At 36.1% G+C, this 23,363-nt stretch overlaps 1 protein-coding gene across 4 annotated transcripts in view; it reads right to left on the bottom strand.

Annotated features, from left to right (window-relative positions):
• The window catches only part of LOC129754654 (G-protein coupled receptor Mth2-like), a 143,940-nt gene that overhangs the window by 30,440 nt on the left and 90,137 nt on the right, over nucleotides 1-23,363 (bottom strand). The window contains exon 1 of one of the 4 annotated variants that reach the window (XM_055750834.1): nucleotides 18,944-19,673. The exons of 2 other annotated variants lie outside the window; for them this stretch is intronic. In XM_055750834.1, coding sequence (XP_055606809.1) covers nucleotides 18,944-19,492 — 549 coding nt within the window. In that variant the 5' untranslated portion in view covers nucleotides 19,493-19,673. Of the gene's footprint in view, nucleotides 1-18,943; nucleotides 19,674-23,363 lie in introns of those variants that run through there. One more of the 4 variants, XM_055750830.1, reaches the window with a different exon arrangement.

Raw genomic sequence — 23,363 nt, 5'->3', positions numbered from 1 at the left:
TTTTTCTCATTTGAAATATTTGGAAAGTTAATTCGTACTTATGTCGTTATGTAATATTCTGCTAGAATTGAAAGCAAAAACAAAAACATTGGTAGACAAAAACAAATCGCGATATTGAGCTCTGTTTTTTGGATTTTAGTTTCCTGGTTTTAACTCTAAATCGTCATTAAAATCTACTGGTGTTCGACCTGATGCTGATTATCTAAGTCTGAATACCTCCAAGTTACGAAAATACGGTAAGTTTGCAATGGAATTTTCGATGGATTCTTTAATTTGTTGCTCTTTTTTATTGTGTTTCAGACTAATGATGGGAAACAGTTGTCTTGGATCGATGCAAAAGCTGCTTTAGTTCGCTGGAACATTGTCGAGAAAAGGACAAATGACGAAATCATTGTGACAACAGGATATGAATATGATCCTTCAATAATTGTGGCTGGATGCCGTAAGAATTATGCGTCACTGTGCTACTTACCAAACATCGAGAACAGTCGGAACAGTAGACCAGACTGACCCAGCTGGAATCAGGGTGGATAAAAATCAATGATTTTTTCAAAAAAATCAAAAAAATCAGATTTTTTTAATTTAAATCGGAATTTTTTTATTTAAATCAGATTTTTTTGATTTAAATAGCATTTGTTCTATAAATTGCATATGAAGAAAATATTTTAGCATCCGAAGGTTCTCTGTCATGTGATAAAGCTGAGTTGCTAAACTCAGCTTTATTCAGGCTGTATAAGTGCAACATTTATGATTCATGATTTTCAACATTCATCAAAGACCAATGCTTTTCAAACTAAATCCGCTTCGATTCGACTTTGTATCTAACGACTTGAAACGGTTGACGGTTGTCTTGGAAAATTTTGTTAAATTCCTTCGTAAGCTTCTCCTTTGTAATGCATGTTTTCTACCGGCCTCGTATAATTTTATAGTAAGAATACAATTTTTAAAGCTCTTTAAAATAAAATGGTTAATTTTCTGAACAAATCATCAATTCCTTTACTGAATGAAAATATTATCGAAATTCACCAAACACTTTTTAAAGAGACTACGAGTAATTTAGCACTTAATCAGCCTTCTTTTTCTGTTGGTTCAGAGAAATCAAAAGATCAAATAAATAGAATAAATTCTAATTCATTACTATAAAAAAAGTTGAGGTTGAAATTTAAGCAAAAACATGAAAAATCAGATGACTTCATTAAAAAAAAGGAAAAGAAAATTTACTTCAGTTTGATTGAAAGAAATGAACAAAAATTATTTTGATCATACTAGAGCAGACATTGTTTGCCAATGCCAACTCCATATCAAAATATATTTATTGAATTAAATTTGAGTAATATTTACGAAGTATGTCCACGTGGACATTATCCAAACTCCAACCTCCTTCTACGTGGACAAGCATTCGACATCAATCACAACTTTTGGAATATCACAAGGAGCAAGAAAAAAAAATCAATTCTTAGTTCCCGAGGGGATGCTTCGATGCTTAAAAACGTGGAAAAATGAAAAAACCATTCCATAATCACTAAATTTCAGGTATTTTATTCACTGAGAAACTTTGATTTAAATCACTGATCAAAATCAAGTGATTTAAGTCGTGATTTAAATCATGATTTAAATCACTTTGATTTAAATCAAATCAACCCTGGCTGGAATAGTGATGTTTTAAGGAACGAATAAACTTTGGGTACTAAGATGTTAACCGTAAGTTGCTGTCAGTGTTATCTGTAACTACTTCAAAATTAGCACGAAAAAACTGTTGAGCTTAACCATACAATTGTTCAAATCAATTACCACTTCACTGAATGATCAGTGTAAACGAATGGCTGCCCTCCAGACCCAGATGATTTGTTCTTTCTGTGACACGTATACGTTACTGCCTTTAAAGGCAAAGTTGATTTAGTTTGTTATTATCATTTTGTGTAAGATTTAATTTATGCTTTTTTTAGTTTAAATTGAACTGAGTTTCCTGAACTTAGAAAGAACACATATCGAGTGTTTCTCGATGGATTTTACGTATGAGGTAAGTTTTCAGAGAACGTGAAATGATTATACGAATCTATCATGTATTAACTATGAAAGGGATTAAATCTAAAGACGATTTATTGCTTTATAATGTGGATTTTTCTCCTGCCAAGATAGGATCGTGAACCGATAGATACCATTTTTAAAGTAAGTATTTCAAATGATTTAAAATCAACAGCACAGATTGTGAATCATTGAAAAAACGGTTGAATACATGTACTTTTGATTTTGAATAATGTAAACAATAATTGAATTCAATTATTAAACTTATGGGACTTAAGAACCAGGAAGTATTGTATGAAAAAATGAACAAGAGGCAGTACTTAAGAAGTCACCGTTGTTTTTCGATTTTGTTTTAAAACAAATTATAGAAATTTATAGATTTCTCTAATTTTTTTTTGCTCGTTACTGTCTTAATATTTACGTTTAACTTTAAAAATGCAAAACCTTTTCAGCAAAAGGCAAGAATAAACAAATTTAGGATAACTTATCATCGATAACAATGTAACGTGTCAGTTTAAATCGAGTTTAATATATATAGAGTATGAAAAAATTGTTTTTCAAAATGGCTAAAATAAGAGGTGCTGGATAAGAAAAATTAAAATAATCTTTTCAATAAGTTTACAATGCAATTTGCATCAAACCCTCATGGTTTTACTTTGTGAAATTCGAGCCCCGAACACATGTTAAAACAATAACTTTGAAATAGGTTTTTATGAGCAAAAAAAATATAAACAAATATATCTATATTTTTTACAATAAATATCTTACAACTAGTTTTTGAAATATGTTCATATCACATATCCTGAAGGTTGTTAAATCTTCCTATGTTTTTGATTGATTCAAACAAAAATTATCATAATTTCCAAAACGTTGCTATTGAAATTGTCGACTTTTTGAGAATTTATCGAATAACGTACGTCAGCAAATTTCCTTGATATTCATCTTAAAATACTAAATTGGGCACAGCATTTGTTTATTCTTATCAATTTATAGAATGTGAGTAAATATAAAAGCGCTTCCCAAAGAGATTAAATTTAAATTGATAACGATGTAAAATTAAAATTCAAATAATACGTCGAGTGATGTAAATTGACGTTCTACAACATTTACGTCGTTTTTCGTTTTACAAACCATGATGTATTTTTAGATTCAAACACAAATTTGTGGCTAAAGCGATGGTCCAATAATTTGCATCGTTTTCGATGTGAAATTGATTGATTTGATTTTTGCTGTGTAGTGGTTTTGAATGAATAACTATTGATGTAAAAGAACTAAAACTCAACTAATGAGATACTCTTAAAATCACATTTTTTACTATTCTTTATGTATTCATTTTTCAAGCAAAAATGATGTAGAATTTTCTTACCCCTTTTTCCCAACACGAGTGAACTTTCTCTAAGGTGTCGGCGAGGTAAATATGTAAAATGGCAATTAAAAAGAAACAGTTTTTGTTTTCAACCGATTGCAAAAAACCACCAGCCAAGATGAGCTATGCGTGTGTATGTATATTGGCTGGCAATAGAAACAATTTCTAGTTTCCAATTCCCACCCCATTCCTCCTCCCATTCTCACCCCTTTCCGCAAAAAAGACAAAAGAAAATGAAAAAAAACACCGGCCAAACTGCAGAGTGCGCTTTTATTTTTTTTTTTTTTTTTGATAATCGGCGGTGGCAGGAGGACTATGGTAATGAACTTTTGTTTGCTCAGATGGTGCACTGGGTAAGATATCGAACTGGTAAGTCGTGATGAGATGTTGCAGTGAGTTCGATTCTCACTATATTTTTTTGGGATGAACTATTCAACAGGATTCATATAATTTAAAATGTTTTTATTGTTTCGCTTGGTAACGCTTGAATCTTTATGCAAGTAGTGTTTTTCCACACATATCATCTTCAGTACACATTTCTGCGCATTTTCGGCACAGAGATTTGCAAAATAAGCATGTGTTTCCTAGATAGAAGGAGAGATAAGTGTTCATCACTGAATCGTATTCAGGCAGGGTAAAGGACCCTAAGACAACGGCTTAAGGAAGTCATCACTTCCATCTGTACCGTTGAGCCGTCAACACGTACGCCGGAGCATCGTATCGTTGCTGTGTACCTGCAGGAACATTTTACATTATTTACTTTTTCCTTACCTGTATTTCAATCAGCACTTTTCAGTGCTAAAATTATTTTCATTTTCTTTTATTCATATTTTCTCTTTTCTTTCCAGCATGGGGAAGTCTTCGGCCGGCTCAAGGGCCGGAAGAAAACGGATTGCTGAACCTAATCCAGGGCCATCTGCCAAAAAAGTTGAAATTTCCAATTCATTCGATGTCCTTCATAACATCGGTGATGAGGAAATATTCATATTTAATTCTGATAAGAGTACTAAGAAACCTTCTTCTTCTTCTTATACTCTTAAAAACGAAAAGATTCCACCAATAACGGTCACGATTCCTGACTTCAATGCCTATCGAAAAGAAATCGTCACTTCCGTCAAGGATGTGAAGATTTCTTTTCAGATCGGTCGAAGGGGAACTGCTCGTATATTGGCGGAATCTTTTAATGATTTTCAAAAAATTTTAAATTATTTGAATAATAAAAAACACCAATTTTTTACGTACGACACTAGAGGTGATCGTCCTTTTAAAGTTGTACTTCGTGGTCTCACCGGCGATCAGACACCGGATGAGATCAAAAATGAATTAAATTCTTTGTTAGGTTTTTCTCCAATTCAAGTAATTCAAATGAGGAAAAGAACCAACACGAATAATACCAGTAGTGTTGGTTTTGCTCCTGAACTTTATTTGATCCATTTTAAAAAGGATCAGGTTAATAATTTGAAAATTTTGGAAAAGGCTCGTCTTATGTTTCATTGTCGAGTAAAATTTGAACCTTTTCGTAAATCCCATACAAATTTTTTACAAAATATTACGCAATGTCTTCGTTGTCAAGCTTTTTGTCATGGCACTAAAAATTGTAGAATGAATGCCAGATGCATGTTTTGCGGCTCATTCGATCATGAAAAATCTAAATGCCTTTTTGGTGGTGATAAGCCAAAAACAGAATTTTTTAAGTGTGCGAATTGCGCAGGTAATCATTCCTCGAATTCTCTAGATTGTCCCGTTAGGGCAAAAATTGTTGCTTCTAGGAAAAACCCAGGAAGTTTCCAGAAAAGTTTCTTCTCCTCCTTCCTCTTTTTCGTCTACACACGTCAGACCGGCAAACAAACTGCCTGTTCGCAGTCAGCCTCGGCCTACATTGGAATCACGGCTGGGTAATACCCGAAGTGATTTTAATGTTACCTGGGCTGATTCTGCGCCACAGACTCGTTGTTTATCGTTCTCAGAGGTGGTTGAAAATGGGTTGCCCTCTTCAGGTTAAACTAATAAAAATGGGAAAAAACCAAGTCTCAACGTTCATGCGAAGGCTTGGGAAAATCCCCGAAATTCAAATACTTTTTCTTCTCCTTCCTCTTCTGATTCTAACAATTTTGTTGATTTGGGTGAGACTACTGAGGAAAAATTAAAATTTTTGCATCAAAATTTAATGGAAATGATGCAACTTATGTTGAAAGCAAATTCAATGTTTGAAGCTTTCCAAACTTCTTTTAATTATGCTAACAAAATTATTATGACTTTACGATTCCCTCATGGATCCAAATAGATGTTTAAATATTATGAATTGGAATGCTAGATCTTTGCTGGCTAACCAAGACGAGTTCTTTTTATTTTTGAAAACTCAAAACATACATATTGCTGCCATCACTGAAACTTTTTTAAAGCCAGACAATAACTTGAAAAGCAATGCTTTCTTTAAAATTTTACGAAATGATCGACTTGATCGACAAGGTGGGGGTGTAGCTATTGTCATCAATAGTCGTCTCAAATTTAGACTTCTTCCTTCTTTCAATACAAAAGTCTTAGAAACAATTGGAATTGAATTAGAAACTTCTATGGGGAAAATTATAATTGTTGCCGCATATTTGCCTTTTCAATGTAGCGGTGAACAGAAAAATTTTTTGAAGGGAGATTTACAAAAACTCCCCAGAAATAAATCTAAATTTTTTATTATTGGTGACTTTAATGCAAAACACCGATCTTGGAATAATATTTCATCAAATTCAAATGGGAATGTTTTGTTTAATGACTGCTCTGCAGGTTATTATACTGTTGAATATCCTAATGGGCATACTTGTTTTTCTTCAATTAGAAATCCCTCCACAATTGATTTGGTTCTAACGGATTTAGGCGAGCATTGTAGTCAATTAGTTACTCATGCGGACCTCGATTCAGACCACCTTCCAGTAACATTTTCTTTATCCCAAAGTCCCATTGAAAACCCTTTAAAATCAACTTTTAATTTTCAAAAGGCTAACTGGGAGCGATATATGAATTTTATTGAACGTAATTTAGATGTAAACGTTCCATTGAATTCAATAGAAGATATTGATTTGGCTGTAGAAAATTTGACAACTTCAATAGTCAATGCTAGAGCCGCTTCAATACCTAAAGTTAAACATAAATTTAATCAACCTTTAATTGATGATGATCTTCAGTTTTTGATTTTGATACGACTGAAAAACATTCGTCGACGCCAATTTCAACGAACTAGGGATCCTTATTTGAAATTAATTTATTGCGACCTTCAAAAAGAGATCAAACGTCGTTTAAATTTCATTCGTAATGAAAATTTTGCTAAAGCAGTAGAGGACATAAAACCCTACTCAAAGCCATTTTGGAAATTTACTCAAATTCTAAAAAAGTCCCAGAAGCCAATTCCTACTTTGAAAGATGGGGATAAACTTCTTTTAACTAATTCAGAAAAAGCTCAAAAATTAGCCCAACAATTTGAGTCTGCTCATGATTTTAATTTAAACGTTGTAAGTCCAATTGATGCTCAAATTTCCCTAGAAATTGATGATATTCTTTCTAAGCAAATTGTGTTTGAAAGTTCTTGTGAGACAAATATCGATGAACTTAAATTGATTTTCAAAAAATTTAAAAATATGAAAGCCCCGGGGGAAGATGGGATTTTCTATATTCTTATTAAAAAGTTGCCTGAAAGCACTTTAAATTTTTTAGTTAAAATCTTCAATAAATGTTTTCACTTGGCTTATTTTCCCAATAAATGGAAAAATGCCAAAGTAACTCCAATTTTGAAACCTGGAAAAAGTGCTTCAGAGCCTTCAAGTTATCGACCAATTAGTTTGCTTCCTTCTTTAAGTAAACTATTTGAGAGAGTTATTTTGAATAGAATGATGATTCACATTAATCAGAATTCTATTTTCCCTGATGAACAATTTGGTTTTCGTCATGGACATTCTACTACACATCAACTTTTGAGTGTAACTAATATGATCAACGCTTGCAAATCTGAGGGTTATTCAACTGGTGTTGCTCTTCTTGATATTGAAAAAGCTTTTGACAGTGTTTGGCACAAAGGTTTAGTAGCTAAATTAGCTCGATTTGATTTTCCTGTATATCTCACCAAAATTATTCAAAATTATTTGACTAGCCGAACTTTGCAAGTAAGCTATCAAAATTCATGCTCTGAAAGGATACCCATTAGAGCTGGTGTCCCTCAGGGTAGTATACTTGGGCCTATTTTATACAATATTTTTACTTCTGATCTTCCTGATGTCCCAGAAGGAAAAGGTAGAAGATTATTTGCTGACGATACTTTGCTTTCAGCCAAAGGTCGAAATTTACGGGTGGTACGCAGTAGATTGCAACAAAATTTAAATTCCTTTTTCTTGAAAATTTCTCCTAACGCTTCCAAAACTCAACTTATTTTATTTCCCCATAAGCCAAGAGCAAATTTTTTAAAACCTAATGAAAATCGTTCCATAACTTTTAATGGGGTTTCTTTAGAATGGTCTGATTACGTGAAGTACTTGGGACTCACACTTGATCGGAATCTTTCTTTTAAGAATCAAATTGAAGATATTCAATCTAAATGTAATAAATACACTAAATCTCTTTATTCTCTCATCAACAGGAAATCCCGACTTTGCCTGAAGAATAAGATGCTTATTTACAAGCAAGTCTTCCGACCAGCGATAATGTATGCAGTTCCGATTTGGTCTAGCTGCTGCGCGACGAGGAAGAAAGCCATCCAGAGGATTCAGAACAAGGTTCTGAAAATGATTTTGCGGCTTCCACCTTGGCACAGCACCGAAGATCTTCATCGGATTGCAGGCATTGAATCTATCGAAGAGATGGCCAACAAAATCATCTCCAACTTCAGAGGCAAATCGATGCAGTCTTCCATCGCAGAGATTCGCTCTCTCTACAATTAGTTTAATTTTAGGATAGCTTCAGTTTTTAGTTTAAAATATTTTTTTTTCACTACAGGATGTTCTCCTTTATAAAAATGCTTGATTGTGCTCAGCAAATTTAAGTCGAATAAATAAATTTTAGTGATTATTAAACTATAAGGCTCTGAAAGTTCATTGTTGAACTGAACACCTAATTTAATGTATTAATGTAATATAAATGTAATGATGAATTGGTACTAATAAAGATATATATTAAAAAAAAAACGGCTTAAGGAAGCTTTTTTCATTATTTCAATAGAATTGCCTTCCACGTTGGTTTAAAACTGATGTTTAGTAATTGAACTATATTTCTAATACTGTTTTATGAAACTATGAAGGAAATAGATCAATCCATTACGTATTTTTAGTCAATTTATGATTTATTTTCCTCATTCAAGTTCCTTCATTGTCGTACCAGGTTCCTAATTCCGTCGTACAAGGAGACCGATATTGTCTCAATTTATTCCACCCTCTTCAGTAATACATTTAAAATTTTGCGGTTGCGGTTCATGCAATTGGCATTAGCTTACATCGAACGGATCAACCGCACAGGGTAACAGCAGAAGTTTTTTCAAGTAACCAGTCGCAATAAGCCATGAAACTAGGATAGCTTTATTGTAAACAGGTCTACCATTGCTTGGCTAATGCATCTGCAGGCAGCAAAATATTATACCTTCTATTCAATTATACCGAAATTGTCTCAAACTATTCCTCCCTCATGAGGTATAGATTTGAAATTTTGCAGTTGCGGTTTATGCAAATGCTATTATTTACTTCGCACGGATCAACCGCGCAAGATAACGGCAAAGTTCGAATAAGATATAAGTAGCAATAAAATGGTCTTGCCAAGAAATCTCAAGGTAGCGTTATTGTAGCTAGGTACCATTGCTTGGCTAAGGCAATTGCAGGCAGCTCAATATTAGACCTCACAAATTGAATCCACCCTGCAAATGTATTTTCTACCAACACACTCTCCAACGGACTGGGCTGCCATGATCCAGGATTTGTCTGTAAGATTAAATTTCATAATATTCATACAGACATTTAACACAAATTACAATGCACAAATTTACACAGAAACTACCCATATTTAAAGAACATCAACATTTTTTAATAGAACTATATGTTTTTCTACGTAATGAGACTGAATAGTAAGACATTTGAGGAGAGGCAGACTCACATTTGCGTTTTGTCAACATGTGTTTTCTTATACATGTGGGAACCCTGGCGAAGGATATCGAAACAAAGCAACGCCACGTTGATGCGTGTAATGCGCATTAGACTGGTTCAGCTCATCTATTCGAGTTTTTTTTAAGAGCGATAAAAGTTTTCGACTTTTTCATTCAAACTGTAATATGTCAAAAATGACAAAACATCTTTTGTTGAAAACTCACTGAGAATTTATAAAATATGAAGCAAACATGGGTCCAGTTTTAAAACTTATATGGTAGCAATCAGCATAATAAAGGGGTTCGATTTTGTTTTATTTTGAACGACTTTATGTACAAAAAATCATATCTTCCGATTTTTTTTATCTAAACTTGTATTGAGATCCAAACCAGAGACTCGTGAACTCTTATTTCAAAGTTTAAATTATTCATTCATCCAAATTTTCTTGTCATTTTGAACTTCAACGGGAGTTTTTTGCATCGATTTTCCATGCATCGTCAAAATTCAATAGAAATCGAGGTTATCGGTCCAGGAATTGATTTTTTTTCCTCGAGTAGTTATTGATTCCCATTTAGAGAATTTCTGAAAACTGGAGAAGTTTAAGTTTTAGTTTTCAAGGATCTCTCAGTGAACATTCTGTAGAGCAAAGCGTTTGGTCGTATGTAAGATATTGCAGTTTGAATGATAGAAGTTGAAAAAGTCTAATTTTCATATAATTGATGTATCTAAAGTTTCAAATACTTGAGAGAGGTTTAATGTCATCAAATAATCGAACCAAAAATAATCAAATCTTAAAATATAAAATTATGAAGAAACAATGTCATTGGAGTTGAACGTTAGAAATGTGTAAAGTAGGAGATATTCTTGCGTGCACTCAAACGTCTATTAAATTATGCACGGTACTGGTAGTAAATAATTTGTAAAACACCAACCACTTAGCTTAAAAAAGCCATCAATTCTATGTTCATTTAAAACCATGCATTATAAGCAATGCTGAATACATTCAAGTAATTCATTAATATAAAAAGACTTTTTGCACTTTTCTCCCAGCGCATCTAGTTCCTAGCTTCAAAATTACTTTATTGTGTTGTTATTACTTAGAAATCAATTATGTTTATTCTCTATGAGTCCGACTGTGGTCAGCAAAATATAGTAAAAATGAACCGGTCTAATTCCAATTCTTGCAAAACGGTTTCCTATTCCTGTCGCAAAATTACGACGAATTATGGGGGCCGAGCGATTCGATTTCAATCGAATATTGACAAATTAATATAGTTCAGATTAGTTTGAAATCATTTGTCTAATTTTATTTCAACACTTTTCTGTTGAATTTGATGAATTTGATTGTTATATGCATTGACAGGAAGCGTTAAAACAAAGAAACACGTTGGGGGGATCACTAAGTTCGTCTTTCAATATGGCGGAGTGTGCCAATAATTAATTTCACTTCGAGATTTCAAAATCAAATATCTCAAAAAATAGTTTTAAAAGTGACAAATTTGTGATAAAAAATAAATTCACAGGCGTAAGTTTATCATGTGAAGTAGCTAATTAAAGTGGAAAGTGATTTTTCGGCTCTTAAACATGCATTCATGAATTAAGACGAATCAAAGGGATACGACGGAGGATGGTGCCCCTACCCCACTAGAGAAGTTAAAATGGAAGTATTGTTCAAAAAAGTACATCCATAGAAGAGGTCAAGCTTGTTTTTTTATTTCAATTTCATGTGCAATCAAAATAAAACTTTGACCAAGCCTGTTTTAGATAACGTTAAACAGCAGGAGGAGATGGCGTTTGTTTTCCAAAGGAATGTGCAAAGGAAGCGCTGCCGAGTTTGGGTGATTAGTTTCATGAGTGTGAGTGAGATGCAGCTTAAATTTCACCCAGCTTTTAACTAGATTTTCGCCATTGTCTATGGTTCCCAAACGAGTGAGTGAGATGCAACCTATTTCTATAAAACTGGAGTGAGCGTAATTTGTCTTGTTTTTCTAACCGAGTGTTTGCAAACGATTGCAAGAAAATTCCTAAGGCCGACATTTTATGTATGGTACACCGGGGCAAGTGCAAACGGTTTTCACCATAGTTCATGTTTCACATGTCCTAGAAAAATAAGTTTATTTTTAAAAAATTATCAATTATCGATCCTTGCATCACTAAAATAGTTTTCAAAAAATTCCAATTGAAAGTGAAAAATTTAAAAATGTTTGTAAAAAGCAACGGCACTTTTGTGAAAATAATTTCTAAGTTTGCACTTGCCCCGTTTGCAAGTGCAAACGCAATGCTTTTTCCAAATTTATTCAAAGATGCGTCCGTTTATCGTTACTAAAACCAATATTATTCATGTTCCGGTATGTTTTAAAACTTTTTTGATATATTTGCTGTTTTTCTGCAATATTAAAATTATTTTTTGGAACTCCATTTTTGCTGACTTTTGTTTTAAGCAAAAGACCTTTATTTGCCAAGGCATTACGGACTTTGGAATATCCACTTCCAGATACAACACTTTGAATACCCCTTTTGACCATTCTTATGTAATGCCGAACGGTTTTGGAGATAAATTTTCTGAAATAGCTGATGTTACATGGCTTAAAGGCGCGTTTGCACTTACACCGATAGTGTAGTTGTCACTTATCCCGCAGTACGGATTAACAAGATTGGATATTATTTTCACAATTTTCAGGGTGTACTTGAAATTTATCATAAATTTTCTCCTTTCACTTAAATATCAGTCCCAAGCACTCACCTTTCAACGAAAAATCGGATTTGAATGCCCTTTTCTGTAGCCAAAAAAGCAAATCAAAAACATACTTTTTATGTCTAGTACGTACTTGAATTCGTGTGTAATGAAACAGTGCCGTGTTTTGAGTGAATAATTTGAAGAAAGTTTAGTTTATGAGTAGTCAACTAAGCTAAGCTAAGCTTGAAGCTTGAAGCTTGAAGAAAGTTTAGTTTATCTATGTAAGATTGTTTTTTCGGGCCAAAACAACAACTTCTAGAAGAACAAATATTGTTTTATTTTTTGTAACAAAGAAAAGTTGATCGTTTGCACTTGCCCCGGTGTACCTTATGTATGATTAGAAGATTCGTTCACATCATTTATATAGTGGGAATTTCAAACAAAAAAAACTGATCTAGGTAAACAAGTACGAATTTTTTAACGTAAGATTATAATTCAGAATGCAAATCAATTCTAATAGTTTATTGACATTTTGAACTTTAAACTTTTTAAAAACAATTCTGTACATTTTCGACGTGTTTCGATCACCGTTTGATTATACTTTAGGTTTTGGTTGATATTGTTCGGTGAAATAAATGACCAAAGTACATAAATAACTTTGTTCTTTTACTTTTCGAATTACTGTTATTTTTCAATTATCTTCAGAATTATGATCAAATATTGAAAAAAATGAATTAAACTAATTATAGAATGAATTACAATACATTTCGTACACTGATTTCTATTCCTCTATCTATCCGCATGGGTGAAAAGAAATAGACTGATCTCGATCAGCTGTCGGCGCAGTGTATCTTGGTGGTGGTTTTGCTGGTTTGCGTTTCATCCAGCATGCTCGAAGTTTCAGCATTCTCGGACCAGCAAAACCACAACCAAGAAACACTGCGCCAACAGCTGATCGAGATCAGTCTACACAGTAAATTCATGCCTTGATTTCCAGCAAAAAAATTCTGGAAACGTCCAGCAATCCAAATTTTGCTGGAAACCAGCAAACATTCTCCGCCATGCTGGTTTTTCCAGCACTCATTCTTGTTTGCTGGAAATTTTCCAGCAATCAATCCGTATTGCTGGAAAATCAGCAATTGATCTGTCAGATTCGGACTTGTTTATTTTTGAAGGTAAAATTTAACTCAGCTCGGTGAGTAGATGCTTCCGATGCTTCAACTATTGATAAAAAGTAAAGCTAATAAGTCCGTAATCATGACATGACTTGAGGATGACCGGACACAGCTGGTGATGGGGACATCCAGGGCCAAGGTTTCCGGTCGAATCGTTCGAGTTTTTGAGTGAAACTTTTGTTTTTTTAGGAATAAAGGGGAGAAGCGGGCTATTCGCATTTTGCTTAGGTACAATAATTAGTTCGATTTATTGTATTTTTATGTGTGTTGTGTTGTGTTTACATAGTACTGTTTTAGGCCTAAACTATTTTTCCCTCTTTCAAACTTCTACTTTTGGTGGAGACGCTTGGTTTTCGCTAAATTACTTAGCGATTTTGCTTGGGAAAATCATTTGATTTCCATTTACTTTTTCGGTTTCTCCACCGCGTGGGTGGTGAAAGGGCTACTTTCGTCGGATCGCCAGTCCGAAAAACTTTATTTTTCCGCCAGAAAGTGCGAAAAACACTTTGTTTATCCGGCTTAAAAGAAACGGTAAAAGTCGAACTGCTAGCTGTTGGCGGGACTTGATGTCAGTCTCGTCACGATCAGTCGCTCCTTTGCGGCTACCTATCGCTCTCCCGGCTGATGTTTGCCGGTCGAGGGCTATGCAGGTAGCTAAGACGGGGCGATTAGAACCTTTTTTGTTCAGCCGGTCCCCACATAGCATTTGCGCAGCTATGTAGCGTTGCCTGCTGGAAGCTTGGCTAAATTCGACTACGGTTTGGCTGGGTGAATAGTTCGGCGAATCTTTGTGCGTCTATCAGCCGCCAACCAACCTGCTGTCGGCTCCTCGTGATGTAAGCGGCTTTGGTGTCGCGTCAATGTGGCTGGGTGAAAATGGCGGGAGTTGCTGTTGCGGGACCCCGCGGTAGTTTGCGACGGGCCCGGCGTCCGTCTTCTGGAGTGGAAGCTGCGGTGGGCGTGCGTACCTGTGGCTGATGGTCGGGTTAAATATACGTCGGGGTTGCATATTTGGCGGTTCGGTTGTAAATTTGGCCCATTTGGGTCTCCACCTACCTACTATTCAAATGCACCACTTGTTTGCACTTCACTACCCTAAGCTGTCCTTGGGTTTCACCTAACACGGACTAAAGCGAAAAAGAGGGCTTTCATTATGAGAACACCTGGTCGCGGAATCACACCCTGACTTTCAATTACCTATTCGAAATGGAAATTGTACAGAATTACTTGATCCTGACTCTTCTAATCATCAGACGTAAGTGAGCTTGGAGTCCCAATCGTCCTCTGATCGACCTTGTCTAGCTTGACTTCACAACCGGAACTACCCGATACGAACAAGTCTAATCGCGAAGTCAAACAATTACATCCCACTTCGCGAATTCTTCGAGTAGTCCTCGTCTCCCCCTTCTGGACCCGAAAATAGAGGCCCAACTTTTGCTTAGCCAAAATAAGTGCACAAAAGCCCCCGAAAGAGGTTGATGAATCTCATCCATATTGGTCACTCTAAAATAAGAAACGCCTAGAGGTATACAATGAGGTTCACCGTTTTATATTAAACCATAATGTTGCCAGTTTTCGTGCTGTTCATTGTTTAATGTAATTTAGGGCGCGAAAAGTTGTAATGTTTTAAGATGTCACAATAAAATTCCTCTTCAGTTCTATTTGTCGACAAGATAAGTAGTGATTTTTATTTCCCATCAGAAAAAATGGTCTGCATCCAACATTTGGTGCCGTGACCAGGATGTAGAAAAATTTTCGCCACGAATTCTTCACTCCTGCGCTGCGTTAAGAGTTCTGTTCTACAATCGAACCTTACATCGCGATAAGTGTATCAACCCTATTCGACGTGCCGTTTTGTTCCAGAACCGTTCCCACAACGACCCAACCTTTCCCGATCGTAGGCCACCGCTTGACCAAGTTCCTGCTCATTGACGATCTGGACTCACTGTTTCCCAATCTGTGTTACCGCTTCCGGTCAGCTAAACGCCCCGAATGGATGGCACTGATGATCCAATATCAGCCATTCGGGGACCTGCCGTGCTGACTTTCCGGTCAGCAATCCCTTCATTCGTTCATCCGTTCATCGAAGGAAGTGTGCCGTTTACTGACCCCCCTTTGGTCAATACCCGGAGTACAAAGGAACATGACGCAGGTGCCGTCTATCCAGACCCCTGTCCCGATCCAAATTCCAGTAGCTCCGATGTTAGTGCGTACATACCTGTTCCGAAGCAATGATACCCAAGCCCATCAGCCGTTAAATATCCTGAAAATGTTCCGCTATGAATGGTTTGAATTCCGTGTTCAATTTGGTGATTTCTTGTGTTTATTTTGCTAGCTTAAATCTGTTTCAAAACAAAGTTAGGGTTGCTAATATTAAAACAATTGTTTTAGGTGGCCGGTATGATGAATCTCATCCATATTGGTCACTCTAAAATAAGAAACGCCTAGAGGTATACAATGAGGTTTACCGTTTTATATTAAACCATAATGTTGCCAGTTTTCGTGCTGTTCATTGTTTAATGTAATTTAGGGCGCGAAAAGTTGTAATGTTTAAAGATGTCACAATAAAATTCCTCTTCAGTTCTATTTGTCGACAAGATAAGTAGTGATTTTTATTTCCCATCAGAAAAAATGGTCTGCATCCAACAGAGGTCATTCACCTGACGCCAAAATAAGAAAGTGGTCGGTGGCCTACACACTCAGAGGAAATCTTATTATAAATTTCATAAGATTCATCTTATGAACCACTTTTTTGCGTCCAAACTAATTTTTCATAAGAGTCTTATGAAATTCTTTCAATTTTCATGCGATGCTCTTATGAAAAATAGAAGAAACGGCATTGTGAAAAAATGATGAACACATTCATTCATAGCATCAGTTTTTTTTTCATCATCTAACAGTACGAAGCAGTCGCCAGTGCATAGTTATTATAGTTTTCCTTCAATGTTAAATGTTATTGTTATCTCCGGAATGGTAAGTTCGATTTGATGTTTTTGGTGTGAACGTTTTGGTGTGAAACTAAAATACATTATTTGTTTACTTTTCAGCAAGCTGATTGGCAAAAAACGAAAGGTCGAAGATTAAGATGCGGCAAAAAAACCTTGATGGAGCCATCTGTTGATGCGCTGCTGATGGTGACCACGAAGGATTTAATTTTAAACGAATTTGGCAAACAATAAATTGAATGTTTTCAGCATGAAATATCGAGAATTTTTCTTATTAGAAAGTGATTTACTGTTTCTATAAGAATCTTTTATGAAAAGCAACTAACCTCTCATTGAAGTAGGCGTTCATCCTCAGAATTCATTCGCGTCATAAGACAATAAGACAAATTTCATTAATTTTTCTTATGGCGCCACTTCATAAGAGAATCTTATGGCATACATAATAGTATTTTTCTGAGTGCAGAAGATAGCATCTAGAGTCACGTGCTTGCCGCCAGAATTGTGTCGGTCACTCAGATGTGTTAATGATTGATGATTGTTCATTTGGGGTGGTGCTTCAAATGGTATTGAGTGTTTGTTTCGTTCTTTTCCTTGATTGTTTTGATTAGGGCAAAATTGTTATTGGAATGTTTGAAAATGTTGTTTTGTTATTTTTAAATTTATATTGGGCTTGTTATTAATGTTGACAGAATTTGATTGCATAGAATGATTGAATTTATGTAAATATAGAAAAATGAAGAATTAATATAGATTCGACTTCATATACCCGTTACAAATTCCCTTCAGTTTTCGAGAAATCGATTTTATTATAACTGTTGTCTAAAATGCCGAACCGTGCGAACTAAATGCGCCAATTTATGTTTTGGGCAAAATTTCTGTGTTTTTGGGGAAATTTTTGTATAATTTCATTGGAAATGCTAAAAACTGATAATTTCCATACAACAAAGCTATAAAAATCTATTTCTTCATTATTTCAAAGAATAACACAAAAGTATGGGTTGCTATAATATGGAGGATGTTCATCCATATGAAAAACTTTATCAAATCTATTGTGAGCTCTTCAATTCTCCCTAAAGGTGTTGATTAGAGCTTAAATTCGAAGATTCAATGATACAAATCAAATATTTATACTATTTAACCTGATATTTTGAGATAGAGGCATTTTAAAAACATGATGGGGGCATACAAAAACACTCTCTTATTCCAATCCTTCTAAGGGTCATTTGAATAAAAAACATAAACCACCCAACTTTTTGTTTTGAGATTCTCTACGAATAGTTTTTAAAAGTCAAAATGATACATCAAAAGGTATAAAAACCTTCCATGAATTTTTAATTTTTTTTTTAGTTAGTTTATTCATAAATTTTTTTCTTGCCATATGTTCAAAACGTATCACCCTCAAAATGCATTGATTAGATTTGTTGTCTTGTCAGCCATTTCGTCGAACGGCCATAGGGTCATTTAACCCGATAGGCCCATTTAGGAAACCTTTCCCCAATAAACTATGTAGAACAGAATCATGCATAAATTATTAATTTTTTTGGGAGAAAATATACAAACAACGGAATAAATAATAATCTATTAAAATAGAACATTTGTAGGTTTCCATGAATGCGTTTTTCAATTGCTGATTTTCCAGCAATTGAGTTTGCTGATCTTTCCAGCAATCAAAATTGCTGGAAATTTTGCTGGAAATTCAGCGGGACAAAAACAAGCAAAATTTTCAGCACTAAAAAAATTGCTATGTGTAGAGTATTTCCTGAGACAGATTGTGTTCGTTTGACAAATGGGGAAATGCCTTATTTCTGTACCTTCGTGCGGATAGATAGGGAAGTAAAAATTAGGGTACGAACAGTATTGTAATTCTTGTTATAATCAGTTTAATAAATCTTTTAAATATTTTATTGTAAATCTGAGGATGATTGAAAAATAACAGTAAATCGTTATTGTACTAGTGAGGCAAGTTCTAGAGACGGCCTTTTTAAGGAATTCAGAAAGGGCCACAATTGGAAAGCGAGGGCCACAATAAGGAGCGCATTTCAGGCTTGTAAGTTACCGTGGTTGAATTAAAAGGAATCTTTCGATTGCTTTGATTCAGTTGAGTCATTCAACGAAGTAGGCTCACAACACGACAGAGTTATCATATTTGTCAAAAGACTTTCCAAGGTGCACATTACAGGAAGTCCACATTCATGGGAATTATGTATACTACTGTAAAGTATGTATACTGTACAACATTCGTTAAAAAATTATTGAAATGGAATCCAAAACTTTATCAAACTTTCATGTATAGAAAAACTGTTAGAAATTTATTTTATAACATTAAGTCCGGAAAAAATATAAAATTTTTCTTTTTTCACATCTCCCTCCTTCGATTTTTCCGAAAATTCCGTGGGGGAGACGAATAAAGTTCAAGATATTTTATTGAAAAACTTTTCTTCGAATGATTTTTGCATGCAAGTTTTCTTACAGTCTTCTATTTTTTTTTTAATTTTAATTAATTCATCGTGATCGTCCATCTTCAAATTTCAACGTTTTTAAGATCGAATAAATGAATTTCTATGATTGGGTTTGAAAATTTTAGTCCTGCGTTTTCCAGTTTTAGATTGCAGGTTTTTTTTTGTTCATCACCCTTACCACAAACTTACTTTATTGAAGACCCAATCTTCTTCGTCAGCTAGTACATATTTCAAGTGGGCCGATTTGTAGACCAATCGAAACGAACTGCTGTCGTCATTCAACACGTCCACGCTCTCCGTATCATTGAGGGATCCATCGCGAATCATCGGAAGCCACAAGCTGTGCGGTTCCCTAGCTGAATAATGCGAACAACTCGGATATTGATAGCCATCCCCGTAGACCAGATCTAAACAGCACAACCACAAACAGCGCCGCACTTGACAGACACACCCCCGATAGTAACTTGACCCGTTGGTCGTTATCCGTTGACTCCCGTTTGCGTGGGTGTAGTCGATCAATGCATAATTGGCTGGCCCGTAGCGAATCGATTGGTGCGTTATTGAGCCATCCGGAGCCGGATCCAAACCGGTGATGTTGATGGAATCGAGGAAATCACACGGAAGCACCTTTAGCGGCAATGGGGGATGTCCCAGTGTAAAAACTAACATCGGAAGCACAAGCAAAATCACAGACTCCCACATTCTGGAAACGGATTTCACGACGATGCACGAACCCATTCAGTTAGTAGGGAAGTTTCCCAAAACGCACCAAAAACTTATCAGAAACAGGACTTGCAGCCATTTGTGCACCTTCCGGAGAACCGTCCGTGGACAACCCGCTGATTCAAGTGATTGAAATGCGACTGTAAATTTATCGCGCGATTCTCGCAAAAGTGTTTTTGTTTCTGGTATTCAGTAGACGACTGAAACGACAGCAAACAAGCTAGCCGGGCCCCTCGGCTCAGAGGAAGGTAAGCAATAACAAAGCTAAGATTCCCGTATTCCATTACTCTTCTCGGGAAGCACGCTCTCGGGACTACCAAGCGCCGGTAATCATATTCATAAATACTAAACATTGTGCCACTGCCACTGTCAAGAGTTAAAAACACGTTGAGACGTTAAAACTAGGCAGTAAACAGAAGAGAAAAGTGAAAAAAAACAAGCACCCGCTACCAGCTACTATTAGGCTCCGGATGGAAGGATCGTTACAGTTCTGCTGTGTCCATTAAATACTACGCGAAATCACACAGCAACGGAGCGGCTGCTTGGCGTATTGATGGACGGGCCAAGTCGTACGGAATACGGCAACTCAATTGGCACGGCTCCAAACTTCGATACGATCAAACTGGGAAACACTTGAAAAAGGCAAACGGTAGGGTTACCAGCTGACTACCAACTTATCGTCAATGTCTATAGAAAATGAACCAATATAAATATTATAATATTACAATATAAAATATTTAACTTCGTTGAATTGAGTCAACTATTTTTTCTATTCTGTTCCATTGAAAACAGTTTACCGTCTTTCTCAGTTAGGGTCTACATATATGACCTAAACTGTACCTTCTCAATACAAAATCTCAAAAATGATAAGAGCTTCATCAAAAGAAGAGGTCGCAAAAATCCAATGCTCGTCGATGCTGATAAAATGTACTTTACTGATGGATCCCTGATAGACGAATGTACCGGGTTTGGAGTTTTCAACCAAAATTTTAGTGCCTCTTACAGTCTTCAATCTCCATGCTCAGTATACATCGCGGAATTGGCAGCTATTCATTGTGCACTTGATTGTATAGTGACACGTCCCGTTGAACACTACTATATTGTAACGGATAGTCTTAGCTCTATTGAGGCTATTCGTTCAATAAGGCCCGGAAAGCACTCTCCGTACTTTCTTGAGAAGATACGGGTAACGTTGAGTGCTTTATCTAGACGCTGTTCTGCCATCACATTTGTTTGGGTCCCCTCACATTGCTCGATACCGGGTAATGAGAGGGCAGACTCTCTTGCAAAGGTGGGTGCAGTTGAAGGCGACACTTATCAGCGTCAAATCGCCTAAAACGAATTCTACTTTTTGGTCCGGAAAAACGCTATTGTCAACTGGCAGCGCAAATGGAACGAAGATGAGTTGGGTCGGTGGCTCTACTCGATTATCCCAAAGGTAAGCCTTAAACCCTGGTTCAATAGATTGGACCTGAGTCGGGATTTTATTAAAACATTTTCCCGTCTCATGTCGAATCATTGTTCCTTAGATGCGTTACTCTTTCGTGTGAATCTCGCTAGCAGCAATTTGTGTGGTTGTGGCCAGGGTTACCATGATGTCGAGCATCTTGTTTGGTCTTGTGAGGACCACCTTATCGCCAGAGCGAACTTAATAGACTCCCTTCGGGCCCGAGGGAAACCACCTAACGTTCCAGTGAGGGATGTGTTGGCTGCGGTGGACCTAGATTACATGTTCGAATTATACCTTTTTTTTAAATCTATAGATCTTCGTGTATAAATTTGTTTTCCCTTTTTTCTTTTTTATTCAACTATACAATGTATGAATTGTAAATACAAAAACAAGGGTTTGGCTCTTTAAAACCTTCGGTATGAGCCGTTTCAAATAAACAAAGTTAAAAAAAAAATCCAATGCCAATTTAACAAATCTCTGTGCCGAAAATGCGCAGAAAAGTGTACTGTGCCAAAGGTGATATGTGTGGAAAAGCACTAATGGCATGAAGACTCGAGCTTCCAAGCAAAATGATGCATGATTCAAGTTGAAACATTTTATGAGATTTCCGTCCTATAAGGGTATATAGGGACGATAGTATTGGCGAAAAATTGGCCCCAGCCATAACCTCAAATTTTGATTTAAGTTGCAAATTCTCAGTACTCATGAAAAGGTTTTTCAATAACAATGCAAATATAAAAAAATCTTTCTCCAAATATCAATGCACTTGGCACCCAACACCCAAAAAAATCAAACCTGAACAAACCCTTAACATCCAAAAAAATCAAATAACAAACATCTGTTTATCGCTTTTCCGTAGGGCTAATTTGTCGATATTAGTACCGGAAAATCACGTTTTGGGCGCCCTTCTCAAAAATCGATCCTGTTCTCCCATGGTTTAAAATTAAGGCTGAGGCCTCCTGGTTGTGTTTGTGTAGAACTGCCTATAACCTAATTGGATGATTCATCAAAAAAAAAAAATATAGTAAAAAGCGAACTCAGTGCACCATCTGTGTCGGTTTTCAAAGGAAAGTTTATTGTCTTAATAGTTCAGCGAATGGGACGGTTTTTCAGGAAAGGCAGCAAATACTTTTGAAGACACTCTTTCACGAAAATATCCTGGTTAACGGTCCCGGTTGCAACGAAAATGTCGCTTCTCAAGCCACAGGCACAGATAACTTGCCAAACGATATATTTCTTGGCAAACTTTGCTAGATTTGATTATTTGTTTATTTGTGTAAAAACATCAACGGATCACCTGTTGATCCTAATGATAGCTTAATAAAATAATGAGTTAAAAACAAGTTAAAAACTACCTTAGTCTACACAGTCCTCGATACTATTAAAATTTTTCTTCGGAAAGTGGCTCTTGAAACGTCTAAATCGAAGTACTCGGCGAAGCGGTTAAAAGTTCTAAAAATTCCTATAAGAGCGCTGTTGGCTCCGTAGTTGTTCAGCCGGATTGGAACATAGAGCTGCAGATTTTGGTTCCTTAGTCCTCGGGGTCGCACACTGAGGGGAATAGCTCCCAGCAACACGGGAGAGTCAATTCTCGACGCGAGGAGATCCGCTACGACTAAAACACGTGCAGCGTTTCGGTAAACATGAAGTGTGTCCAAATCAATTAGGCAGCAACGGCTTTCGTAACTGGATAAACGAAACGGATCTAGCCAGTTCAAGTGTCTCAGGGCATAACGCATGAAGAGCCGCTGGATAGCCTCAATTCGTTCGGCTTCATTCTGGTAAAATGGGCACCAAACTGCTGATGCATATTCGAGAGTTGAGCGAACGATGCTGCAATACAAGCTTTTTAGGCAGTACACATCTTTGAACTCCTTGGTTACGCGAAATAAGAAGCCAAGACTTCCATGCTTTATCAACGATGTAATTCGCATGAGTCTTAAACTCCAGCCGATAGTCTAGGATCACGCCCAGATCGTTGATGTGATTCACCCGGGCGATGGTTTCGTTACCAAGAGTGTACTCGGCGTGTATAGAGTTCCGCTTGCGAGAAAATGAAATGACAGCACATTTACTCCGGTTCAGAGGCAGGCAGTTGGTGTCACATCAGTGAGCGAAGGTATTGAACTCTTGGTTGTTGATGGTGTGGAAAAGTTTGAGATCATCAGCATACGCAAGTTTAGGTTCATCAAGGACTGTGAGTACATCGTTAAAATAGATGACAAAAATTATCGGTCCCAAGTGGCTTCCCTGAGGCACGCCTGAACAAGCGGAGAATTGTCTTGAGAAAAAATTTCCTGTTTGAACTGATAATTTTCGTCCCGTTAAGTAGCTTCGAAACCAGTCCAGTAAAGATCCACAGAATCCTAAGCGTTCGAGTTTAACGATTGCAATATCGTGATTTACTTTATCGAAAGCAGCAGACAAAACAGTATA

Source organism: Uranotaenia lowii, chromosome 3 (assembly GCF_029784155.1).
Source record: "Uranotaenia lowii strain MFRU-FL chromosome 3, ASM2978415v1, whole genome shotgun sequence".
In the NCBI taxonomy this organism is placed as follows: domain Eukaryota; kingdom Metazoa; phylum Arthropoda; class Insecta; order Diptera; family Culicidae; genus Uranotaenia; species Uranotaenia lowii.
The sequence above is the reverse complement of the archived record's forward strand: the minus strand, read 5'-3'. Positions and strand labels throughout refer to the sequence as shown.